At 38.6% G+C, this 25710-nt stretch overlaps 2 protein-coding genes across 7 annotated transcripts in view; one reads left to right on the forward strand and one right to left on the reverse strand.

Moving 5' to 3' along the window:
• Positions 1-22789, reverse strand: part of LOC309475610 (uncharacterized protein) — a 38216-nt gene extending 15427 nt beyond the window's left edge. For 3 of the 6 annotated variants that reach the window (XM_082138460.1, XM_082138461.1, XM_082138458.1), the window contains exons 1-2: positions 4006-4801; positions 3733-3804 (exon numbers count right to left, since the gene is read on the reverse strand). The gene's annotated coding sequence lies outside the window, so the exon portion shown is untranslated. Of the gene's footprint in view, positions 1-154; positions 3805-4005; positions 4802-22657 lie in introns of those variants that run through there. The other 3 variants (XM_082138463.1, XM_082138462.1, XM_082138459.1) reach the window with 3 other exon arrangements.
• On the forward strand, positions 17292-24488 carry LOC309475627 (uncharacterized protein). Its single transcript, XM_082138493.1, has 3 exons — positions 17292-17511; positions 19016-20751; positions 22930-24488. Exon 3 carries the CDS (start codon positions 23353-23355, stop codon positions 24394-24396), a length of 1044 nt encoding a protein of 347 aa, XP_081994619.1. The 5' UTR covers positions 17292-17511; positions 19016-20751; positions 22930-23352; the 3' UTR covers positions 24397-24488.
• The last annotated feature ends 1222 nt before the right edge of the window (positions 24489-25710 follow it).

A 25710-nucleotide genomic window follows, 5' to 3' on the forward strand; every position in this document is an offset into this window, starting at 1 on the left:
TTATGTCATTTTTTTTAAGTTACATAGCCTGCCTCCAGTTTTCCTCAACTTGACTAATTAAGAGGCAATATTTGACCGGCATATCATCAAAATGTCCGGAAAACGAAATCTCTGCCGGTCACTTTGACCGGCACCATTTTTTTCTAGCGGAAACTCTGGACTGTATACATTGTTTTGATTGATTGTGACTAGACTTTTTGAAGAAACTGCTAAGAAAGTGTAATCAAATACATAGTTAAAAAATGAATATGCTGTATCTGGAATTTTTATTTCTAGAAAATATTCACATCGTTAAAATTGCACCATAATGTCACTAAAACCAACTGGCCTTGGCGCTGGCTAGGCAGAACTGCGGATCGTAAGCTACCACACAAGTCTTGTGACCATTTAGTACAGTTATAGGCATCTAAATATGTATATGCCCTCAATTTCTCTTTACCCTCAGTTTCTCTATCGGGTAGGTGTAGAAGTCAGGCCACTCAACCGGAGGTAGCATTGACGTTAATCCTGTCAGATCGTCCATCCATTGAATGAGCGTGTATGCCGGGTCAGCCAATCTGGGATGTCCATTAAAATTAACTTTTGCAAATTAACAATCACGGTCCTGGACATTGAGTGACCTTGCACATTAAGATAAAATCGGATTTTCTCCAGTCATTGTCAAAAAAACAAGCTAACAAAACTTGCAAACTAACGTTAGTGAAGCGGCCAGAGGGATCATTCTGCCTCCACCTAAGCTCCGCCCACAAAAAACGCCACCATGTTTACCAACTGAAAAGGGGTCTATTCTAGCGTTTAATTCTGAGGACTTGTTTGTCTGGTCTTGTCTATATGGGCGGCGCTAGGGAGGGGCTAGCAGGTGCTTCAGCACCCCCAAAAATAATTTCTGGAAGCAATTATATTCACCATAATAAGTCGTTATTTCGACATAATATCTTGTTATTTCGACATAATAACTCGTTATTTCGACATAATAAGGGCACAATCTAATCTGCATTAAGCCACATTAAGTGTTCTTATAATGGTTTTCTATGGGAGGAAAATGCTTAACGTGTAATTAAAGGTTTCGTTCATATTCTGGGCTCATCTGATTTTTTGTACATCATAGCCTACTTTGTTATGAATTTCGTATCATAATGATTAATAAATGCACGCACAATTTAGCTGTGAACTTGATTTGAACAAATGCCTTTCAACTTGTGTGTGCAAAATTCAGAATTAATGTGCAGCAATTTGTACAAATAGGGGCGCCACCAGGAATTTTGGGCCCCATGACAAAAAAAATCGAATTGGGCCCCTCTGTGCAGCTGTTGTCAGCACATCTCTAGGACCTAACTGTCCCATCAAAAGCATAACATAACTCTAATCAAAGGCTTGCAACTGTCTTGCTTCTTGTAGTTCAATACTAGTACTAGCACAATATTTACTAAAAGCCACCATAAAAATGTCCTTAAACGTACAGTATGGAATTTTTCGCCACTAGGGGTCGCTAACCTATTTACAATAACAAAGACGTAGTTTGATGACGCAACATTTGCTAAGAATTATGGATCTTGTCGTCAACGTCAAGCCGACCGATCTAATCTATGGATCTAATAATGTTTATGGATGACTAAATACATCGATGCTTTTATCATGACTGTGATATGAAGCAGTTTGGGATTGCTAAGAGACAGCTATCAGCTCCACACGCGACGCGATATGGACATTTCATTCTACTGAACTAACGTTACACGCGAGTGCAGAATTACTACTCACAGTCACAGGTCAGTTTATTAGACAAATTAAACTTGTGAGGTAACGCAGCGTTGTTTCACTTGGTCTAACATTACACTATCACACTAAACTGCATTTGAATGTGTTGAAATGTATGTGTTAGTTTGTCTGTATGAGACTAGCAGTAAGCTAGATCAACATTAGAATAACATACAGATCATATTCTAACATTTCATCATGTTGAGCTATATAACATTGATTAGTTTTATGTAAATGTGCTCACCTGTTTAATAAAGTACATGTAGAAGCGGTCGAAGTCTCGGACGTGGAGCTCTCGTTTATATAACGTTACTGTCTGTGGGAGCTCTAGGCATCTCGAAAACACCGCGCTGATATTGATTCTCGTTTTAGTTCTCCTTTTGTATCCAAAGTCTGCTTGCCATGGTCCATAATGTTTGAACGAAACAACAACAGCGTGCAAATAGACATTGCGAACTACCGTCAGTCGCTTTGGTTACTATCAGAGGGCTCTGGTTCATAGCTCTGGTTGCCATGGCAGTACGAGCGGAAACCAGGGACAACGCGGATATGACGCCATTGACGGCGACAAAACGGAAATAAAGAAACGGGACGTTTCTCGAATTAAATTACAAATTTCTCCTGGTTTGAAAGTTGTTGGAAACAGTCGGGATAATGTATGTACACAACTAAAAAAAATATATAACATAGATATAGTGATTTTTGCTATTTTTAAAGCAAAAAAGTTACATATTGTGGCTTTAAAGGACAAGTTCGGTATTTTACACTTAAAGCCCTGTTTACAGATCGTATCTGATGAAATAGAACGGTTAAGATTAAAATTTGGACACATGCTGCTGTCCCGAGAATTTTAGGTTTATTTCGCTTCCCCCCCCCCCCCACCTCCACAATGGTTGTCTATATGCACTGGAAGATTCCGTCCTAAAAACACATTAAACTTTCGTTTACAAAGACGTGAAACTCACCGAGTGGTCAGGGGGTGTTCACTGATATGTTCCATCAAAAATCGCTGAAAAAGATGCATTCCAACAGGTTTTATCGTAGTTTTTGTCCAACTCCATTGACTGTGAGACCGCAGCACCTTTACGGTATTACTCCGCCGCTTCTTCTTCTGCTTCTTCTGTGTATTCAATGAAATGCCCGTGGTTTGCTTGCAATTGGCAAAGGTGCATTATCGCCACCAACTGGGCTGGAGTGTCTATTATTCAAGCTCTCAACGGAAGAATCACGGGCGTGACGCGTTTGGCAAAATAGGTCAACAAAACCAAAATAAACCTAAAATTCTCGGGACAGGAGCATGTGTCCAGATTTTAATCTTAACCGTTCTATTTCATCAGATACGATCTGTAAACAGGGCTTTAAGTGTAAAATACCGAACTTGTCCTTTAAGGCAGTCCTTTACAGTCTCAAATGTATTTTTATTGTAAAATTAATGACGGATAAAAAAATAATAAAAAAAATATATTAACTTTTTAATTAAAATAAATTAACATCATAATCTCAAAGCAATGAAAACAGCAGATTTTTTTACTTAACTGCACATATATGCCAACAACAAAATAAAGTTGACATGTAAAACAGAATTTCCACATCAGGGTTATTATAGTGCTACAAAACAGATCAAGTGATCACTAAATAAATAGGTTTTGAGGTTTGGAATGATGGTAATAATAAAGTCTGTATCTGTAGATGTCATTTAACGGCCAAAATTCAGTCTAAATGAACGCATCAAACTGGATTATTGTAATATTGCCTGTAACTTACATGCAGGTTGAGGTAAGCTATTAACTGTTTCTAACTGCATCCAGTACAGACAGGAGGTTTTTTTTTTTTTTTTTTTTTTTTTTTTTATGTCATAATGGTCATTATGTGAGAAAATAATTTGCCATTAATAAATATTTCATTTACTTTTTTGTTATGGTAAAAAGAGCAAGAGAGACAGTCAGAGAAAAAAGTCATTAACACAGTGTTGCTCACCTTCTTCACTGGGACTGGGAGGGGTGCAGTTATGGGGAGACTGGGGTGCTGCTGACTCGTCTGTTAAGTCTGCTAAAAGAGGCATGGACAATGATTTAATATGAATATCCTGCTAAACGTTTCACTGCACTGATTAAATGTTAAAGAAATGTAGGCTAACACTAGCCTGCAGCTAGCTAGCTTATTTCACTATGGACAACTCACAGACTAAAGGCTACCCACCTTTCTTGGGGAAAACTGGGTTACAGATTGACACCCTTTCTTTTGTCTTACCTCTCTTTTTTTCTCTTTCCTTTTTTGAAAACCAGTTTTTCTTTTAACAATGCAACATTTCTGGCGCATCGACTGACTGTCTGTGTCTGCAAAAGACCGCGCAGACTAAGGCAGGACCAAACCATTTCATGCAGATACAGGGGGGTGGTCGGTAGGGTTGCCACCTTTGATTTGTTAAAAACCGGGACACTCAGATGATTTTTGTTTGTTTTTTCATAAACTTTGCAATAGCTAGAGTTTTGCGTTTGCTTAATGCAAAACTCTGGTGCTTCTTTGTTTTTGCATGCTTTTCCAGTGCTGTTTTTCCTTCATATTTAACTGAAATTTGGCAGGACACAAAATACAACTAGATGCGAAAGTTCGTCGAGACTATGGCTGCGTTCGAAACCGCATACTCAATGAGTAGGTACTTAATTTCAATAAGTACTTACTTAACGAGCGCTAAAAGAGTAGGTACTTTATAGCCAGATCTCGTTGAGTATGAATGCGAACCGGACATCTGCCATGTTGACGTTATCATGTGACCTACGACGCGTTATCACAAGAGCCACAACTTGAAAAATTTGAACGACACGTTTAATTCATCTATCTGTAAATATCTTGATATTGATTAAACTTGCTCATTTTGTGGTCTTTTTGAAGAAACTGCTGCCCATTTATGTTGTGAATACATTTAGGGTTGATTTAAGTTCTTATATTTAACCCTACTAATGTGACCCACCGTTTTATCCTTAACGATATTATTTATTTTTATTACAAAATCCCCAAATTGTCATCTCTTGAATATGTTGTTAATTTCTTTATTTAATATCCAAACATTTTCAGCCACAAGCAAAAATGGCTTACTGCTTTGTTTTCCTCTTTTTCTTGATGAATTTAACTCTTGTTTCATCCCTCAGGCCTAGGCCTATAAATAAAAAAAAATTAATTTTTTAAGTGTATTATAACTAATTATTTAAGAAAATATATATAACGATATTCAACCTTGTAGGTTCTTTTTCCCTGTATATAAAATCTCATATTATGTATGCAAACCCATGATTGATATATGTGTGTGTATATATATATATAGGCCTATATATATATATATATATATATATATATATATATATATATATATATATATACCTCATAACATCAGTAACTCAACAGCCCTACCTAGAACGGTTTTCTCCAGCGTTTGTAATGTCTGCACAAAGGGCAGCTGTGCGAAGATTCGCCTTTGGAGAAAACTGTTGATTTTATACTCGAAAAATGTAAGTATCATTAATGTTAAAAATTAATATTACCCCAGAATGAATTGCATTGCTATCCCACCCCAAAACATACAATAATAACAACGATAAATGCTGACCAATACTTAATTATATTAATTTTTACTGAAAATAATTCAATAAAACAAAGCTATGCATGAATACACTCTAGATGTGTATAGTGAACATATCTACATTTTCATTCAAACAATAAATAAAGCATTAATTAAATATTTATATTTTATTTACTGACAACAATGAGAAATATTAATAAATTAGTAAAAGAATGAATCAAAGTCACCATCACACAATAAACAAATGCATATACAAGTCAACACATGAAACAAAGCTTTATTCAAACTACAATCATGTATGTAGACTACAGGCGCTGAACCCCACATCCTTCTGCCATCTCAACACAGCGGTTCCCATTCTGAGGCTTTATTCTTATGAATCAGCTGACCACCAGGTGAGCCGTTAGTTCGTGCCTGAGGTTGTTGCGTGCTGTGTTGTGCTTCACAATCTGAGGCAATAAGGGCAGGTGGAGTGATGGAGGGTCTCGTAAGGGCAGGTGGAGTGATGGAGGGTCTCATCCATGGCATCATCTCCAGGATTCAGCTCTGGGCTCCTCATCCTCAGTGCTCACAACAGCCTGCTGACATTTCAGATCCTACAAAAATGCACAAACATAACACAAAAAACAGTCATTTTAACCGCACAATGTCATTTGATTTCAGTATTATTTAGAAGACAAAGCCGTGTTTTTTTTTCACAAATGCCGCCATCATCTTTCCTTGCAGGTCCTGCTCCACAAAAGCTGTGCGGCAAATGCACAGAAATCAAGAATCAGAAAAGTGCTGTAATAGCTCTGTTTCAAATTACAATAATTAAAATAAACTACAACTTAATATTTAAATAGTTGTTGTTATTCATGTCTGTAGTATACTCACTCAAAGCCTTTGATGGCAGCATTCAGCTTCATGAGCCACTCTCCACTGGATAAACACATCTGTTCATCTGACCCTGTAACATTCAGACAAGATTCACATTACCTCTGTGATTTATGAGCAACACTACATTTACATGTTGAGGTTGTTTTAACTTTTTATCCAACATAAATGTTCCTCAATTTATCAACAGTAATGGACAAATAAAATAGATAACTTATGTTCAGTTACTTTATTTGTTCTAGCACACATTCATCACTCAGATGTCTATTTCATGTAGTGATGTGCTCTTCTGCAATACTTACTGAATATTTTCCTGTCAGATGTAAATAGACATTTAAAATAAGCGTCTTTAAGATATATATGGCTTATGTAAATCCACTTTAGAGACGTAACTTGCGTGTCCTTACTGGAGCTCCCCTGTTAGCTAACGTTATACATAATAAAACGTGTTTTTACAGCAAAATCACAACTATACTACACTGTGTAACGTCTTTACACCTTCAACAAGGAACCGTGTTTACTCACATTTGAAAGCACCCGCGTCGCTGATCTCCGCGATGTTTGATAATGACGTGTCCTCTCGCGTGGCCTCCTGGGATAGAAGAGTATCCACGGATCAGCACTCAAAAATCTGTGTGGAAGCAGTAAGCCATCCGGGAACTTCTCGCCTACTCTTTTATGAATACTGATGTTTCGAACGTACTGCTTCCTTCACGTACTGTTTCCGCCTACTATATAGTAGGAAAGTAGGCATATTCGAACGCACTTAAGTCCGAATCTCGCGATAATTAATACGTCACCCAGGTAATTCTCGCCTACTCTTTTGGATTCGTACATACTTTTTCGCTCGCCTACTCTTTTTCCCATACTAAATAGTAGGGAAGTATGCGGTTTCGAACGCAGCCAAACTTTAAGTTGGCTTGAGAAAGTTTGGACCAGAAAGTTTTTTGCTAGGCGGTTGCTAGGATGTTATGGGTGGTTGCTATGGTGTTGCTAGGGTATTTTGGGAGGTTGCTAGGGTGTTCTGGGTGGTTGCTAGGTGGTTGCTAGGGTGTCCTGGGTGGTTGCTAGGGTCTTATGGGTGGTTGCTAGGGTCTTTTGGGTGGTTGCTAGGTGGTTGCTAGGGTGTTCTGGGTGGTTGCTAGGGTGTTCTGGGTGGTTGCTAGGGTATTCTGGGTGGTTGCTAGGCGGTTGCTAGGATATTTTGGGTGGTTGCTAGGGTCTTTTGGGTGGTTGCTAGGCGGTTGCTAGGGTGTTTTGGGTGGTTGCTAGGGTATTCTGGGTGGTTGCTATGCGGTTGCTAGGATATTTAGGGTGGTTGCTAGGGTCTTTTGGGTGGTTGCTAGGCGGTTGCTAGGGTATTTTGGGTGGTTGCTAGGGTATTCTGGGTGGTTGCTAGGGTATTTTGGGTGGTTGCTAGGGTGTTTTGGGTGGTTGCTAGGGTATTCTGGGTGGTTGCTAGGGTATTTTGGGTGGTTGCTAGGGTGTTTTGGGTGGTTGCTAGGTGGTTGCTAGGCGGTTGCTAGGATATTTTGGGTGGTTGCTATGGTGTTTTGGGTGGTTGCTAGGGTGTTCTGGGTGGTTGCTAGGCGGTTGCTAGGGTGTTATGGGTGGTTACTAGGATGTTTTGTGTGGTTTTTATGGTGTTGCTAGGGTATTTTGGGTGGTTGCTAGGGTGTTTTGGGTGGTTGCTAGGGTGTTCTGGGTGGTTGCTAGGTGGTTGCTAGGGTGTTATGGGTGGTTACCAGGATGTTTTGTGTGGTTGCTATGGTGTTGCTAGGGTATTTTGGGTGGTTGCTAGGGTCTTTTGGGTGGTTGCTAGGTGGTTGCTAGGGTGTTCTGGGTGGTTGCTAGGATATTTTGGGTGGTTGCTAGGGTCTTTTGGGTGGTTGCTAGGGTGTTCTGGGTGGTTGCTAGGTGGTTGCTAGGGTGTTCTGGGTGGTTGCTATGGTATTCAGAGCGGTTGATATGGTGTTACTAGGTTGGTTGGTAGTTGTCACAGATGGTTACTATGGAGTTTTTATAGAGTTCTTACTTAACTAATCGCTATTAGCATGTAGCCAGGGCTGGACTGGGACAGAAAATCGGCCCTGGCATTTTGGCCCAGACTGGCCCACTATATATGATCATAAACACCACCCATCTTTGCATGCCCTTGAATATGTTTTTGTTCAACTCCTATTCATTAAAACCACTAATGCCATGTAATGAGTGAGTATAAACGAGTGAGAGTTAAAGGTCCCATGACATGAAATTTTCAATTTCTGAGGTTTTTTAACATTAATATGAGTTCCCCTAGCCTGTATATGGTCCCCAAGTTTCTAGAAATTTCAATCGGTATAAATCGAGCTTTTCCTATCTTTCTCTGCCTTTGAGAAAATGGAGGCTCAATCAGGCTGATCTTGAATCCCCTCTTTATGATGTTACAAGGAGAAATGTTACCTCCCCTTTCTCTGCTTTGCCCGCCCAGAGGATATTTCTCGCCCATGAGAAAACGAGCTAGGAAACAGGAACGCGCGCGCGCGATTTTAGTTTGTCCACGAGAGATATCATGGCTTTTGAGCGAGCAAAGCATAATAATTGCTCAATAATTGGATGTACAAATGAACACTGAAGGGTCAATACAAAGCTGGGCTTGCTGAACGTCTGAAACTAAAGTCTGGATCACTCTCTTTGGCTCAGCTACACACCTCGGACAAGTAAGTCAACTAATATATAAGTGTGTTGCTTTACTGTTTATGGTTACCTAGCTTGTTACACGTAGAATGTGGCTGTCACATGAGCTATGCAGTTTATGTGTGTGAATACACACACTGTAACGCGAGTGTTGTACACTTCTTTGTTATTTGGATAACCGTTTTCCTGTTGGTTATATGGCGCGCGCGATATCCGCATTTCAAGATCGCAGAGCTTGATGTAATTGTAATAAGATAAATTGCAGACGTTACAGATCTCTCATGAAAAGGCAACAGTAGGTTAGCGTTAGCTACATGATGATAACAGTAAACCATCCGAATAAAGTACTGTATCCAAACATAATATTTTAAACTTACCATTCGGAAACGTCCTGCTAGTTGGGGGCCTTAAGCACATAAATAGGTAATTTCGCGCAAATTCATCTAAAAGCGCCAAATTTGGCACAGATGTAGCTCAGGTCATACCGAAATGATTTAGCTAGGGCGCCGGAGCCAGCGACCCTCGGGGCCAAGATGGCAGCCAAATCCAATATGGCCGCCGCCCGAAAAGGGTCCCGGCTTTAACTTTTGAACCACATGAGTTACAAATACAAACTTGATATGTTTTTCAGCTTAATTGATCAGGAGAAACACATAGGAATGTTTATATTTATGACCCAGTATATCTGGACCCCTCGATCCTCCAATTCCAATATGGCCGCTGTCCAAAAAAGCAGTTTGGGCTGTAGTATGGGGCCTTACACACCATTGTTCGCGCAAATTCATCTACAAGCACCAAATTTGGCACAGATGTAGCTGAGTGGATACTGAAATGATTTAGCCAGGGCGCCCGAGCCAATGGTCCCTGAGACCAAGATGGCGGCCAAATCCAATATGGCCGCCGCCTGAAAGGGTTTCGGCTATAGCTTTTGAGCCAGATGAGATACAAATACAAACTTGATGTCTATTTTACCTTCTTTGACCATGGGAAACCCATAGGAATACTTACATTTATGATTGGGTATATCAGGACCCCCCAAATTCCCTAAATTCAATATGGCTGCTGTCCAAAAAACGGTTTTGACTACAAATTTTGAACCAAATGCGCTACAAATGAGGATATGGTGTCTATGTTATGTTTATTGACCACAGGAAGTCCATTGGCATATTTATATTTATGCTTGTGTAAGTCTGGAACCTGTATTCTTTTCAAGACTGTGGTTGAAAATCCTTTTTTTTTTTACCACAACTTTGAAGGTTATTCTCAATGTTGATTCATTTCCTTATAGAAGTGAAATGGTTTTCAGTTTACCACAGGTGAATACATTTCAAAGTGTAATCATATAAGAAAAAATAAGACACAATTAATATTGCAAGGCAATATTTATATTATGTCAAATTGTTAAAATAATAATATAGTCAATTTTTCCAAAACTCTTAAAGGTTTGCTTAGCATAACAAAAAAACAGCAATAACATAAAAAACAACAGTGAATTCTCATGGTCTCTCACATGAATTATCATTATCACTCACAATCACCGGATCTCTCATTGTCTTCACCATCATTTTTTGTACAAGCACCCTCACATGCACATATAGAAGTGCAACGAACTCCGGCTTTACAGCACTTACAGTGCCCTCTACATGCTGTCTTGCAGCCACAGTGGAGGAGAATGGTGCAGGCTTTACTGGCGTCTCTGAGATTAGTCCAGTAAGGTTCCCAAGTCTTGCTCGTAGAGTCCCGAAACCATCCCCATGCATTAAACTCTGGGATATCTTGCTGGACAGCGGTTGCCTGATTCCAGTAGAAGCTGGCCTGCAGCAGTGCTCTTTTGATGTGCTGAATCAATGCAGCTTGGGTGGGTGGCAGGTTCTCGAGAGACTTGGTACCATTCGAGAAAAGGTGATGTCTAGCTTCATCTACTCGGCTGGAACCACAGCTCTTGATGTACATGATGAGCTCATGTGACAGATTCATAGCTCATGGTCCAAATGGTCCGGCCAACTACTGAAAAAACATTCCATGACTACGTTAACACCAATATTGCTGGGTTTGTGAGGTCACACATGAGCTATGAATCTGTCACGTGATTGGATATTGTGTTTGATACATATCCAGAGGAGAACCTCAAAACACAAACTCACCAACGCAGAGGAACCAGATCAAGAACTAAAGTAGATGGGAGAACTCCAATTCCAAAACGTAACTGGATATATCTATTATATATATACTGGATATATTGTTATATATCTAACTATTTGGATATATCAGTGAAGAGATAACCAAGCATGGCATGTCAGGTAAACTCCTCCTTTCCACCAAGAAAGATGCTCTACTCTCCAACAGACCAGGGTATGACATGTCTGCCCTTCAGCCTTGTAATCATCCAGAAGCAGATACAAGAATAATCCTGCATCTTGCACATGCTGGGGCCAATGGCCATAAAAAGGCATTTGTCCGGACTGTCGACAGCGATGTTGTCATCCTTGCCATCCGCTTCTTCAACACACTCGGCCTCACAGAGCTCTGGATCGGCTTTGCAGGTGGAAAAAACTATAGGGACATTCCTGCTCATGAAATCAGCAAGGATCTTGGTCCCCAGAAGTCACTAGCCTTACCACTCTTCCACGCTTTAACAGGCTGTGACACAACCTCAGCCTTCCTGTGCCATGGGAAAAAGAGTGCATGGGCAGCTTGGGAGGCAACACCAGATCTCACAGAATCTCTGGTTACCCTCACCTTGGAGCCTGAACAGATCAACAATGACGTCCATGTCCAAAGACTGGAGCGTATGGTCGTCATCATGTACAGCAAGAGCTGTGGTGCCAGCCGTGTAGATGAAGCTAGACATCACCTTTTCTCGAATGGTACCAAGTCTCTCGAGAACCTGCCACCCACCCAAGCTGCATTGATTCAGCACATCAAAAGAGCACTGCTGCAGGCCAGCTTCTACTGGAATCAGGCAACCGCTGTCCAGCAAGATATCCCAGAGTTTAATGCATGGGGATGGTTTCGGGACTCTACGAGCAAGACTTGGGAACCTTACTGGACTAATCTCGGAGACGCCAGTAAAGCCTGCACCATTCTCCTCCACTGTGGCTGCAAGACAGCATGTAGAGGGCACTGTAAGTGCTGTAAAGCCGGAGTTCGTTGCACTTCTATATGTGCATGTGAGGGTGCTTGTACAAACAATGATGGTGAAGACAATGAGAGATCCGGTGATTGTGAGTGATAATGATAATTCATGTGAGAGACCATAAGAATTCACTGTTGTTTTTTATGTTATTGCTGTTTTTTTGTTATGCTAAGCAAACCTTTAAGAGTTTTGGAAAAATTGACTATATTATTATTTTAACAATTTAACATAATATAAATATTGCCTTGCAATAATAATTGTGTCTTATTCTTTCTTATATGATTACACTTTGAAATGTATTCTGTGGTACACTGAAAACCATTTCACTTTTATAAGGAAATGAATCAACATTGAGAATAACCTTCAAAGTTGTGGTAAAAAAAAGGATTTTCAACCACAGTCTTGAAAAGAATACAGGTTCCAGACTTACACAAGCATAAATATAAATATGCCAATGGACTTCCTGTGGTCAATAAACATAACATAGACACCACATCCTCATTTGTAGCGCATTTGGTTCAAAATTTGTAGTCAAAACCGTTTTTCGGACAGCGGCCATATTGAATTTAGGGAATTTGGGGGGTCCTGATATACCCAATTATAAATGTAAGTATTCCTATGGGTTTCCCATGGTCAAAGAAGGTAAAATAGACATCAAGTTTGTATTTGTATCTCATCTGGCTCAAAAGCTATAGCCGAAACCCTTTCAGGCGGCGGCCATATTGGATTTGGCCGCCATCTTGGTCTCAGGGACCATTGGCTCGGGCGCCCTGGCTAAATCATTTCAGTATCCCCTCAGCTACATCTGTGCCAAATTTGGTGCTTGTAGATGAATTTGCGCGAACAATGGTGTGTAAGGCCCCATACTACAGCCCAAACTGCTTTTTTGGACAGCAGCCATATTGGAATTGGAGGATCGAGGGGTCCAGATATACTGGGTCATAAATATAAACATTCCTATGTGTTTCTCATGATCAATTAAGCTGAAAAACATATCAAGTTTGTATTTGTAACTCATGTGGTTCAAAAGTTAAAGCCGGGACTAGGGATGGGGCCGATCCGATCCAGTATCGGTATCGGGACCGATACCAGCGTAATTCACGTATCGGATTTTCCCGATCCAACCTGCGGAGATATCCGATATCCTTGAGTCATGTCTGCGCTTTAACGTTGTCTGCTGAAATGACTCCAAAAGTGATTCCCGCCGGCTAGTCTGCTAGCTGGCTGCAAACTGCGGAATGGATTTCCTGAACGGAGGCGCGGCTCAATGAGACACAGAGTTATGAGACACGCCACCGCTCAGGAAATCCATTCCGCAGTTTGCGGCCGCTGTGTGGAAATTCTTCACACTGGAAACACCGCAGAGCAAGACAGCAAAATGCAATGTTTGCAAAGCCGTAATTCAGAGCTCGTTGAAGCTCCCTCGCGTCGTACAACACAACGAATGCAATCAAACATTTAAAAAAGCACCACGTTACTGTGCGTTCACACCAAACGCGAATAGCGCGTCAAATTCGCGTCTGCCGCGTCTAGTTGGACGCTTGAATATTTTGAATCCATTCGCGCGCCCAGAGCGAAATTGACGCTCGTAAAAAGCAAAAGTTTGAAGCGAAATTGACGCGCGTCTGAGGCGAAATTGACGCGCGTCTGAGGCGAAATCCGCTTGTCTGTTTGCACATGGCTGATGTTGATCGAGCATTCATCGAGAGAGTTACAGCATCGGAGCGAGGATCACCCTTTAGATAGTGTGTGTGTGTGTGTGTGTGTAAGATGTTTACACTTGCACTTTTCTTATATTTCAAGACTCAAGTATTTGACATTTTGGGAATGTAATAAATATTGACATGACCTACAGTTGCATATTTGTTTTCAGAATGGGATTTTTCCTGTTAACAGGATTTACTGTTTTTCTGACTTCCTTTTCTGACCTTATACTTACCATACATGCATAAATATGTAGGCCTACATATCATACTTGCCTGTTGAGAGGAGTTTATTTCAGCATCATATAAAATAAACAATAATGATAATAATAATATTAAAGCAAACACAGCTCTGGTATCGGAATAGTATCGGTATCGGCCGGTATCCAAATTCAGGTATCGGGATCGGATCGGAAGTGAAAAAATGTGGATCGGTGCATCCCTAGCCGGGACCCTTTTCGGGCGGCGGCCATATTGGATTTGGCCGCCATCTTGGCCCCGAGGGTCGCTGGCTCTGGCGCCCTAGCTAAATCATTTCGGTATGACCTGAGCTACATCTGTGCCAAATCTGGCGCTTTTAGATGAATTTGCGCGAAAATGTGCTTAAGGCCCCCAACTATGCTGGAGCCGCTGAGTTGCAACTTCTTCATCCGTTGCTTCTCCATCTGGATCAGATTCTGGGTCAAACTGAAATGCTTGAACGACTGCGTGTCTTCGTGCCATTGCAATATATCCAAAATTTATACAAACATGCATGGTATCGTTGCGCAAGATGGTCAAGGCCACGCCCACCCTCCACCTTGCGCCGCCTTTCTCCTCCTCATTATCATTTAAAGCTACAGACACCGAAACGGCCTGTCTGAAGGAAGCTCATTCTGGGACTGGCTTGTAGTGGCTATAATTCTGCACCGAGGCTGAATTTTTGGTTGGAAAGAGATTTCAGATACAGTACTAGGGACCACTAAGGTCTATATTAAAGCCTACAAACAGTAGCATGTCATGGGACCTTTAACAGATGAAACAAGTACAAAATTGTAATTTATTGCATTGGCATAGCAATACCGGTGTTTTTCTCAGGAATTTTGGTAAAACTGTGGTGGGTGGAAAATTTTGTGCATTTTAATGTTAAATTCATCAATCTGGTGCAGTTTGAGGGTTCAAAATTAAAAGCTCCAACCCATATTCAGTGTACAAATATAACAAAGAAAAAATCAAACCTCTTTTAGTAACAGTGTCTGTCTATATTACACTACTACATAATAATAGTTATAATATTAATCTTATGACAGTAGCCTAATAGCCATATATTGTAAAACAAATGCACTGAAAAATAAAGAAAACTTTCATAATTAGTTTTGTACTAATTTCTAAACTTGAAAGAGATCAGCACATGATCTTTTATTTTTACGGAAACTGCATCAAGCTTTTATTTTGGCGGAAAACATGGATAAAAACGCGTCTCTTTAAACTTCTAGTAAATTTCTGTAATCGTCAACTATGCAGATGTGGAAATAAAGCGTAACTGGGTAATGGGTTCCTACACTCATAGCCAAAGTGTTTTGAAAGTAGTTCTGCTTACCGCGCGCGGACTCTACACTTTCTCATCTCTCCTGATCCTCCTCACTATCCTCCTCATCAGCCACTAGAGCTGATGAAGGTCCTGCTGCTGCAGAAAACGTATATATTTTGACACATTTTACAGCGTCTGCTATTTCTATTACACGCTATTTATCTGCACATTCCTTGCGTTTCTTCTCCATCTCTCAGACTGTTTTGACAGATACACACTGACATTGCACGCTCACTCAAAGCCCAAAGGGGGAGGTTTTTAAAGCTGTGATTGGGCCAGCCCAGTGTCAATCAAGAAAACAACCAATGGGGCGCTGATCTACGCGTTTCTTGGGCGGTCTGTCAGTGGAAAAAAAACTAACGCTTACTTTTTTTTGACCAATGCATTACACTGGCACTAACCCAGCGCCGTCAACTAAACAAAACAAAACGAATGGGCCGCCGATGTACAAGTTTTATGGGCCGTAAAAAAAAAAAAAAAAAAAAAAAAAAAAGTATGAGATGTATCGGCCCAAAAAGCACGTCGGCCCACCGGGCATTTGCCCGGTATGCCAGATTACCAGTCCAGCCCTGCATGTAGCTATTCACTGCTTGCATGTGTAGCATGTTGAAAGTGCTGTTTGCTAGCATGAGTCAAAAGAGCCAAACCTCATCTCTATACGATGTTCTGATACAGAGATATAGGTCTTGCAAAACGGTTGCTAGGGTACTCAAGTTTGGTTGCTATGGCGTTGCTTTGGAGCTGGTATATCTAAATTAAGAAGTTTAAAGTGGTTTGAAGTTTAAAGTGGTTTGAAGTTTAAAGTAGTTTGAAGTTTATGATAGATAGATAGATAGATAGATAGATAAGTTAGATTGATAGACAGACAGACACACACACACACACACACTAACTCGCTCACACACTCACTCAGACACACATGCACACTCAGAGTTTATGAGTTTAGAGTTTATAAGTATAAATTGATGAGTTTATAAGTACGAGTTTTTGAGTTTAGAGATTATAAGTTTAAATGAGTTTACAGTTTATAAGTTTGAGTTTAAGAGTTCAGAGTTTATACATTTATGAGTTTAAGAGTTCATAAGTCTATGAATTCATGAGTTTATAAGTTAATTAGTTTATAAGTGTATGAGTTTAGAGTTTATAAGTTTAAATGAAGTAAATTTAGTAGTTTGAAATTTAATTTAGTTTGAAGTTTAATTTAGTTTGAAGTAGATAGATGAGTTTATTAGTTTAAATGAAGTAAATTTAGTAGTTTGAAGTTTAAATTAGTTTAAAGTTTAAATTAGTTTGAAGTTTAAAGTTTAAATTAGTTTGAAGTTTAATTTAGTTTGAAGTTTAATTTAGTTTGAAGTTTAATTTAGTTTGAAGTAGATAGATAGATGAGTTTATTAGTTTAAATGAGTCTCAATGGCTCATATAGTATATAGAACGGCAGTTTGGTTTAGTCTTCAAGGGATTTAGATTTGAATTTTTGTCGGTTGGTGAAAAAGTCAATGGGAGTTTTTCCGAGTTTTGATCGTCATTTTTAGGAAAACCGTAAGTCCGATCAGTTAGAAAAGATATAGCATACCGAGTCAGAATAGTCAGAAGGTCTGAGCCGAGTTTGGAGTATGTAGAGTTAAAGCTCTAGGCTGTATTAAAGTTATATTTTTTTAGTCTCAGAAGAAGAAGAATAATATTAAGTTTAAGTACAATATCAGTAAGTTGGCTCTCTCAAGCCAACTTAATTAGCGGAGAACGGGTCTCCTTGGGTGGGCCTTACCCATTCAGAAAAGTTTTTTTCTTTTCGCCCAGTCTGAGTTGTAGGTTGTAAATCGTTTTTTCTTTGACACTGCAGAGCTGTAAAAATATATTGAGATATTTCTTGGTGCTTATACTGCAAATATATATTTTTAAGGACATCAAAACCTGAAATAAAACTCCAGAAAGGTGTACAATATGGGACCTTTAATATAAAAAGTGTAGATTTTGCGGGACTAGTTGAACTCCTGGGTTTAAACGTCTGCACCATAGTTTAATGCAATTTGGTCAACACGCAATATTTAATGCGTCTTCGCGTTGTATCGTCTGTACACGTTAGGTCTAAAGAAATAGCTGTTTGTATGGCCTTCCATTCGTCTAAGGAAATATTTGTTTATTCAGCTTTTCATAAAGTACATTTCGTCTCGGAGTGATGACGTGTCCACCGGCGCGTTAGTCAAAGCAGTCTTCTGAGGTGAGTTACTCACAGCGCTTTGTATATGAACACAACCATGACAAAACGTTTGTATAAGCAACGTTTTTGCTGTCATTTCTTTCTTATTTTCATTGTATTCTGCGCTATTTGTTTGCCTTTTTCTGGCGTCTGCCTACTGGAATACACATTTAGCGTAGCTGGCAATTTGACGGTTTCTTTGTGCGATATTTTGTGTTTTTGTTTGTTTGTGTGTATGACTGTTTCGATGTTTGAAGTAGTAATGTTACTCTTGTACGTTTGATACATTATAATTCTTTTTCTCGTTTTAGGCTGTGGCAAATAATACTGTTATAGTGCAGTTTTATCGTCTTTTTCAGAATACTGACTCATATTATCTGATTATTGATATAATGATAATCTCTCAACAGCTTCTGTTTTCTCCTCATTTGTTAGATCTCTTGTAAATTGTCTTTAATCATTTTAATCTGTCACTTAAAGTAATTTCATTGGTGGAACAGACTGAGGCAAAGTGAACTCTTTTGAGATCTTAAAGATAAACCTCTCTTAACTTCATTAATTTTGTTATAGTCTGTGGGGTGGGGTGGAAAACATGTTTTAAACATTAAACAAATAAATAATAACCAGCTAACAAAATACGGGTAGTTGAAAAGTTGAGTAAAATATAAAACAATTGAATGTATTAAAATTTGTATAGATTGTTAGTGGATAGTTAAACGTAACACATAAATGCTTAATGTCTTTTTTTACAGTCTGGTTCTCACTCAGTCAAAGACGTCTTCTGTGAGTTACTCACAGCTTTGTATATTAACAAAATCATGATAAAACGTTTGTATAAGCGACGTTTTTGCTGTCCTTTCTGTCTTGCTTTCATTTGATTCTGCACTATTTGTTTGCATTTTTCTGGCGTCTGCCTACTGGAATACACATTTAGCATAGCTGGCAATTTGACAGTTTCTTTGTGAGATTTTTTGTGTTTTTGTTTGTTTGTGTGTATGACTGTTTCGATGTTCGAATGTTACTCTTGTACGTTTGATACATTATTAATGTTTTTCTCGTTTTAGGCTGTGAGAAATAATAGTGCAGTTTTATCTTTTTCAGAATACTGACTCATATTATCTGATTATTTATCAAATTATTATCTCTTTATTTAATGTCAACAGCTTTTGTTTTCTCCTCATTTGTTAGATCTCTCGTAAATTGTATTTGATCATAAATAATAATCTGTCCCTTAAATTAATTTAATTGGTGTAATTAATGGACTGAGGCAAAGTGAACTCTTTTGAGATCTTAAAGATAAACATCTCTTAACTTTATTAATTTTGTTATAGTATGTGGGGTGGAAAACATGTTTAAAATAATCAGCTGCTAACAAAATGCAGGTAGTTGAAAAGTTGAGCCAAATATAAAACAGTTTATTTTGTTTATTTATGTATTTATTTACATTTTGATAGATTGTTGGTGGATAGTTAAACGTAACACATAAATGCTTAATGTGTAAAACCGATTTATTTATTTTTTGCAGATCTGATTCTCCCATTATACAGCAACTAGCATTCAGTGAAGCTCCTCCCACAGGAATTCACCAATAGGCCGTGGAATGCTGGAATATTTTCATCAACTTACAAGTGAAGAAATAGAGTTTAGAGGACATGGATGATCCAGAACCCTACAGAATAAAACATGAAGATACTGAACAGGTTGGTGTTTATTCTTGATTCTTCATAAATGATGCTGAAGAACATTTAGGGTGACCAGATGAGATTGGCTGAAATTCGGGATGGAGGGGTTGCTTTGGTGGTCTAGGCCTGCTATGATATTAGACTACATAGCCTATAATAAAAGATAATGAATTTTAAACCTGAACCAAACATAGTTTTTTTCAAAGATCAACAGTCTGTCATTCTGCCACAAAAAAACATTAAAATCATGAACTCAAATGTCATTGTGAATAAAAACAAAAAAAAACAATGGCTGTTGTAACAGTGCGTAAATCAGACCTCTCAGGCTATAGCCTAACGCTAATAAGCCTTATGCCAAAATTATTATTACGACTAAATTGTCCGTCATTAAGAAAACTAAATAATTGTTATAATTCTTTACGACTGGCTGCCTGCACATTCATTGTCCTCACGGCTGCTGAAACTTGCGCTCGCTTATCAATGCATATAAATTTGCGCCTACGGTATCTTTGTAGAACATCAAAAAAGATGAAGAAAAGAAAGAGAAAAAAGATGCTGCAGCCAATGAGCAGCCGGCGGGGGCTGACTGCAGGAAGACTCAACCTCCATGGACAGTTTTTAATGTTTTATCAAACAATAACTACTCAAGATTTTGCTTTAGTATAATTTTCGGGACAATTAGGGCCGGATTTGGGACAACAGCTTGGATTTTGGGACGTCTGGTCACCCTAAGAACATTAAAGGATTAGTTCACTTTCAATGGCAACCAACTATTCCAATTTTCAAAGTTCAAATGTCAGTCTCAATGCAGCTTCAAAGTCTCTACACGATCACAGTCGAGAAATAAGGGTCTCATCTAGCGAAACGATTGGTAATTTTCACACACAAAAAAAACTATTATATACTTTTTAACCACAAATGCCCGTCTTATACCATCTCTGAGATGCGCCACGCATTACGTTATCACGTTGGAAAGGTTATGAAAAAAAATTAAAATTAAAACAAAGATGCTCAGAGATGAAAAATGGGATTGGGACTGGGATCGTGTAGAGACTTTGAAGCTGCATTGAGACTGACATTTGAACCTTCTTTGAACATTTGAATGGTTGATTGCCATTGAAGTCCATTATATGGAGAAAAATCCTGAAACGTTTTCCTCAAAATCCTTAATTTCTTTTCGACTGAAGAAAGAAAGACATGGACATCTTGGATGGCATGGGGGTGAGTAAATTATCAGGACATTTTTATTTGAAAGTGAACTAATCCTTTAAACGTACACTATGGAATTTTTTCTCCACTAGGGGTCGCTAACATATTTACAATAACAAAGGCGTAGTTTGATGACGCAACATTTGCTAAGAATTATGGATCTTGTCGTCAACGTCAAGCCGACCGATCTAATAATGTTTATGGATGACTGAATACATCGATGCTTTTATCATGACTGTGATATGAAGCAGTTCGGGGTTGCTAAGAGACAGCTATCAGCTCCACACGCGACGCGAGTCCCGCAGATATAAAAGGAATATGACATTTCATTCTACCGAACTACACGCAAGTGCAGAATTACAACTCACAGGTCAGTTTAATAGACAAATTAAACTTGTGAGGTAACGCAGCACTGTTTCACTTGGTCTAACATTACACTAGCACACAATAAACTGCATTTGAATGTGTTGAAATGTATGTGTTAGTTTGTCTGTATGAGACTAGCAGTAAGCTAGATCAACATTAGAATAACATACAGATCATATTCTGACATTTCATCAGGTTGAGCTATATAACATTGATTCGTTTTATGTAAATGTGTTTAATAAAGTACATGTAGGAGCGGTTGAAGTCTCGGACGTGGAGCTCTCGTTTATATAACGTTACTGTCCATGGGAGCTCTCGGCATCTCGAAAACACCGCGCTGATATTGATTCTCAGTTTAGTTCTCCTTTTTTATCCAAAGTCTGCTTGCCATGGTCCATAATGTTTGAACGAAATAACAACAGCGTGCAGATAGACATTGCGAACTACCGTCAGTCGCTTTGGTTACTATCAGAGGGCTCTGGTTCATAGCTCTGGTTACCATGGCAGTACAAGCGGAAACCAGGGACAACGCGGATATGACGCCATTGACTGCGACAAAACGGAAATAAAGAAACTCGAAGAAACTCGAAGAAACTCGTGTCTTCGAATTAAATTAAAATTTCTCCTGGTTTGAAAGTTGTTGGAAACAGTCGGGATAATGTAAGTACACAACTAAAAAATATATATAACATAGATATAGTGATTTTTGCTATTTTTAAAGCAAAAAAATTACATATTGTGCCTTTAAGGTTATAGAACTTGAAGCAGTTCATCCGATTTAATGGTTGTTGTTAGAACCGTCATTAGAACTATGAAGGTTCTCATGCGCCCTGTTTCCAGTCCTGGAAAACACATGTAAAATGTAAAATGGCCTTGGAAAATCTTGTTGTTGTCCTGGAAAATGAACAATTAATGTTAGTTGCAGAAAGTGCATGTTTAGGGATATGCTGAATTTTGAAATGTTAGAGAAGTATTTTGAATGGTGATATTTACTCTTGAAACATAGCACAGACCTGCAAACTCACAAGAGGTGAAAAAGGTGACATGTTTATGAAGTAAATAGTTGTACGGCGTCTGGGAGCATCGTCCCACAGGAGAAAATGTTTGTGTTTTTACGAAGCATTCTGGTGCACTCAAATAAAGGGAAAAGATCAAATTTGCTTCAAGTAAAAATAAAGAAAAATATTTATTGACACTAGGTCTGGGCATTTACATAAATTTCTCAATTGGATTCGATTTTGATTCATAAGCTTGCGATCCAATTTTGATTCAATATTGATTAACATGGCAAATTTCCTCAAAGACTAAAATATCTCTCATCTAATGCAGTAAATTATACAGGCAACCACAGTTGGTACATCCTTATATTAAAGGTTAAAATTAATTGATTCGTGATTTATAAATTACATAAGGAAGTTTTTATAATAATGTTGTAATACATTTTTAATTACATAATTATGATTCTACGAGTTTTTTTAATATTAACATTCAAATGGTGGCTGTCATAAAATGGATTTATCCAAATATACATGAATCTATATTTAATTTCTACAGTGAACAAATAGTGTTATTTTACATTTAGACAGCTTGTAGGATAAGCGTGCCGCATAAAGTGTGAGTAACGAGCATCATCTTCAGGTGCTCCCTTGAGAACCAGACCCAAAAAGTTGGTTATGGGAGTATAACCATGATGATAGTATAACATTTATAGAGGTTGTCAACTCTCTACTGGTTTATCTCTACTGGTAAATCACCTACCCCTATTTACTGGCATAATTATACATTAGGAAAGTAACAAACAAAACAGGACATACATAACTGAGTTAGTGTTCACCTCTAATGGCATGTTATGTCACATGTACATGCTGACAGCACCATTTTAGTAATTAAATCAAAGCAAGTTAACCTACCTGTGAACACTGTAATCTGTGAACTCTGTGTGAATCAATCCAGGGTGTTTCCCTGTCTATGGCTAGAGATGCTGATAGTCTCCAGGATTACTGTGACCCTACAAAGGAGAAGTGATTTGGGAATGGATAGATATCAGATTTTTTTGTTTTTGATAAAGGCAGTTATTAGTTTCTTCCTGATAAATTATCAAGGTTAAATCATGTTCTTTTCCTTCTCATTTCTCCAGATTTTTTTATGATTTACTGAAAATTAAACCTTTCTTTCATTTTAGATCTGATGGATGACAAGGAGCGTGAAGAACTTAAAGAAGCAAAGGAGAAACATCATGTCAAAGCTGGTGAAAAATCAAGTCGCTCACAGACTGAAATTAATTTATTGAGAAAATCTTTCACCTGCCCTCAGTGTAGGAAGAGTTTCACAGAAAATGGAATCCTGAAGAGACACATGATAATCCATAATGGAGAAAAGCCTCACACCTATGATCATTGTGGGAAGAGTTTGGCACAACAAGGAACCCTTAAAATTCAGATGAAGTTTCACACTGGAGAGAAGCGACACACATGTGATCAGTGTGGGAAGAGTTTCACAAAAAAAAGAAGCCTTAATATACACATGAAAATCCACACTGGGGAGAATCTGCACACGTGATCAGTGCGGGAAAAGTTTCTTAAAAAAAAGAGGCCTTAATATACACATGAAAATCCACACTGGAGAGAATCTGCACACGTGTGATCAGTGCGGGAAGAGTTTTACGTATCTAGATAACCTGAAACGTCACATGAGAATCCACGCTGGAGAGAAGCCGTACACATGTGATCAGTGCGGGAAGAGATTTGCACATGTAAGCACTTTTAAATCACATCTGCTTTCTCATTCTGGAGAAAGGCCTTATAGCTGTGATCAATGTGGTAAATCATATTTTTCAACATCATCCCTGAAAATCCACCTGAACGTTCATTCAAAGAAAAAGCCTCATATTTGTTCTTTGTGTGGAAAGAGTTTTAGTCAACTGAGTCATTTAAAAGCACACCAGGAAAGACACAGTGGTGTGAAGAATCACATGTGCTTTGATTGTGGGAAGACCTTTATTACAGAAGCTGACGTGAAAAAGCATCAGAGAATTCACACTGGAGAAAAACCTTACAAGTGTTCACACTGTGACAAGAGATTCAGTCAGTCATCATCTCTGAAAACACATGAGAGGATCCACACCGGAGAGAAACCTTACAAGTGTTCTCACTGTGACAAGAGATTCAAATGGTCAGAAAACCTGATAAAACATGAGAGGATCCACACTGGAGAAAAACCTTTCAAGTGTTCACACTGTGACAAAAGATTTAGTCAGTCAGCAAACCTGAAATCACACAAGAGGATCCACACTGGAGAAAAACCTTTCAAGTGTTCACTCTGTGACAAAAGATTAATTCAGTCAGGAAGCCTGAAGTCACACGAGAGGAGTCACACTGGAGAGAAGCCATACAAGTGTTCTCACTGCGACAAGATATTCAGTCATTCAGGACATCTGAAAGCACATGAGAGGATCCACACTGGAGAAAAACCTTACAAGTGTTCTCACTGTGACAACAGTTTCAGTCAGTCAGCAAACCTGAAAAGACATGAGAGGATCCACACTGGAGAGAAGCCGGATCACTGCCCTCCTCCACGAGGGAAGAGTTTCACTCATTTATCTTCTTTACAACAAGCGAGAGGACAACGAAATCTGAAGTTTTTACAGTAAACAGAGTTCATCTTCAAGACCAGCGGTTTCAAGTTTGATTTCAAATCAACTCAAAAGCTGTCTCGATTCAGTGACTGAGATGAAGTGGAGTTGAGTAAAAATCTTCTACAGAGGCAAATATTGTACATTTTACAAAAAACTGACTTTACACATGGAAATTAGATTTGGATATTAGATATTGTATAAAAAATATATAATAGACACACTAAAAATATATCTTATAGATCAGGGACAGGTAACGAGTCATAGGTTGGTAAAAATATAAAAAATTTAAATCTTTAAAATTTAAAATCATAAGTCATTAACTCATGACACTGTTTTCTACTGAAAAAAAAGAAAAAACGTTTAATGTGTTCTGGCCATTCATTTACATGATAGCAGCTTTTTGGTGACCTGAGAACACAATCTTTGATGTTTGGTTTCAAAGTGCAATTATCATTTGTTCATCTGTATTATGTGTGTTTTTTATTTGTTGACCATCAATTACATTTTTACTCCTAAAGTACTTTGAGGGTTTTTGTATTTACTAATTCTGGAAACAGACAGTCTCTATATGACGATATCTAGGTGAAAGAGTCTATATGTGATGGGTTTATCTGACTTCTGTGACGTGAGACATCTAGCAGACGGTCTGTTTAGCCAGTCTTTCTGCTAGCTGAGCCCCAGTTAGTCAATGTTTAACACTCAGACTATGTGCCATATAACTAGAAAAGAGTGGCACCATCCCAGGAGGGATGAATACCATCTCTCTTCAACAGAACACGTTTGCCCCAAAAACTTTTCTAATTACTAATGAAGAGGCTGGTTTGTAACAGACAAATGAAATCTTTATTTTTGTTTATTCTTTATTCTTTTTAATTTATATAAATTAATGATGCATGGTTCTGCGCTAACGCATTGTTGCATCCAGTAGAAGCTGATGCATTGGACCGTCACGTAAGGTGTAGACAGTGATAAGACAAGAAAATATGATGAGGCACCTCGTCCTTGGATTCACCAGTAATAAAGAGAAATTCTCAGATCGGTTTCAGGCCTCATTCATCTGATGTGGAAATGAATCTGATTCAAATAGGATACTTGCTTGCAACGGTGGCGAATGAAATCATCTCAGGTGGACACCAGCATAGTTGCCAAGTCCGCTTATAAAACGCGACTTTGGGATTTTTTTTTAGTAAGTCGCTTTAAAACAGCATGGGCTGCGGGTTGCATTTTTCTGGGCTTTAAAAAAAATATGGTTGCTTGTTAGGAAAATTTGACAAGCAACATCGTTTTCTTTACATCTATGGTCGCGGTTGCCGTTTTCTCAATCTCCAA

This window comes from Leuciscus leuciscus, assembly GCF_965113295.1.
Source record: "Leuciscus leuciscus genome assembly, chromosome: 15".
In the NCBI taxonomy this organism is placed as follows: Eukaryota; Metazoa; Chordata; class Actinopteri; order Cypriniformes; family Leuciscidae; genus Leuciscus; species Leuciscus leuciscus.

Bases quoted from the DNA above. Each gene is read 5' to 3' on its own strand.
- LOC309475627 (XM_082138493.1), top strand. From the start codon at position 23,353: ATGAAAATCCACACTGGAGAGAATCTGCACACGTGTGATCAGTGCGGG.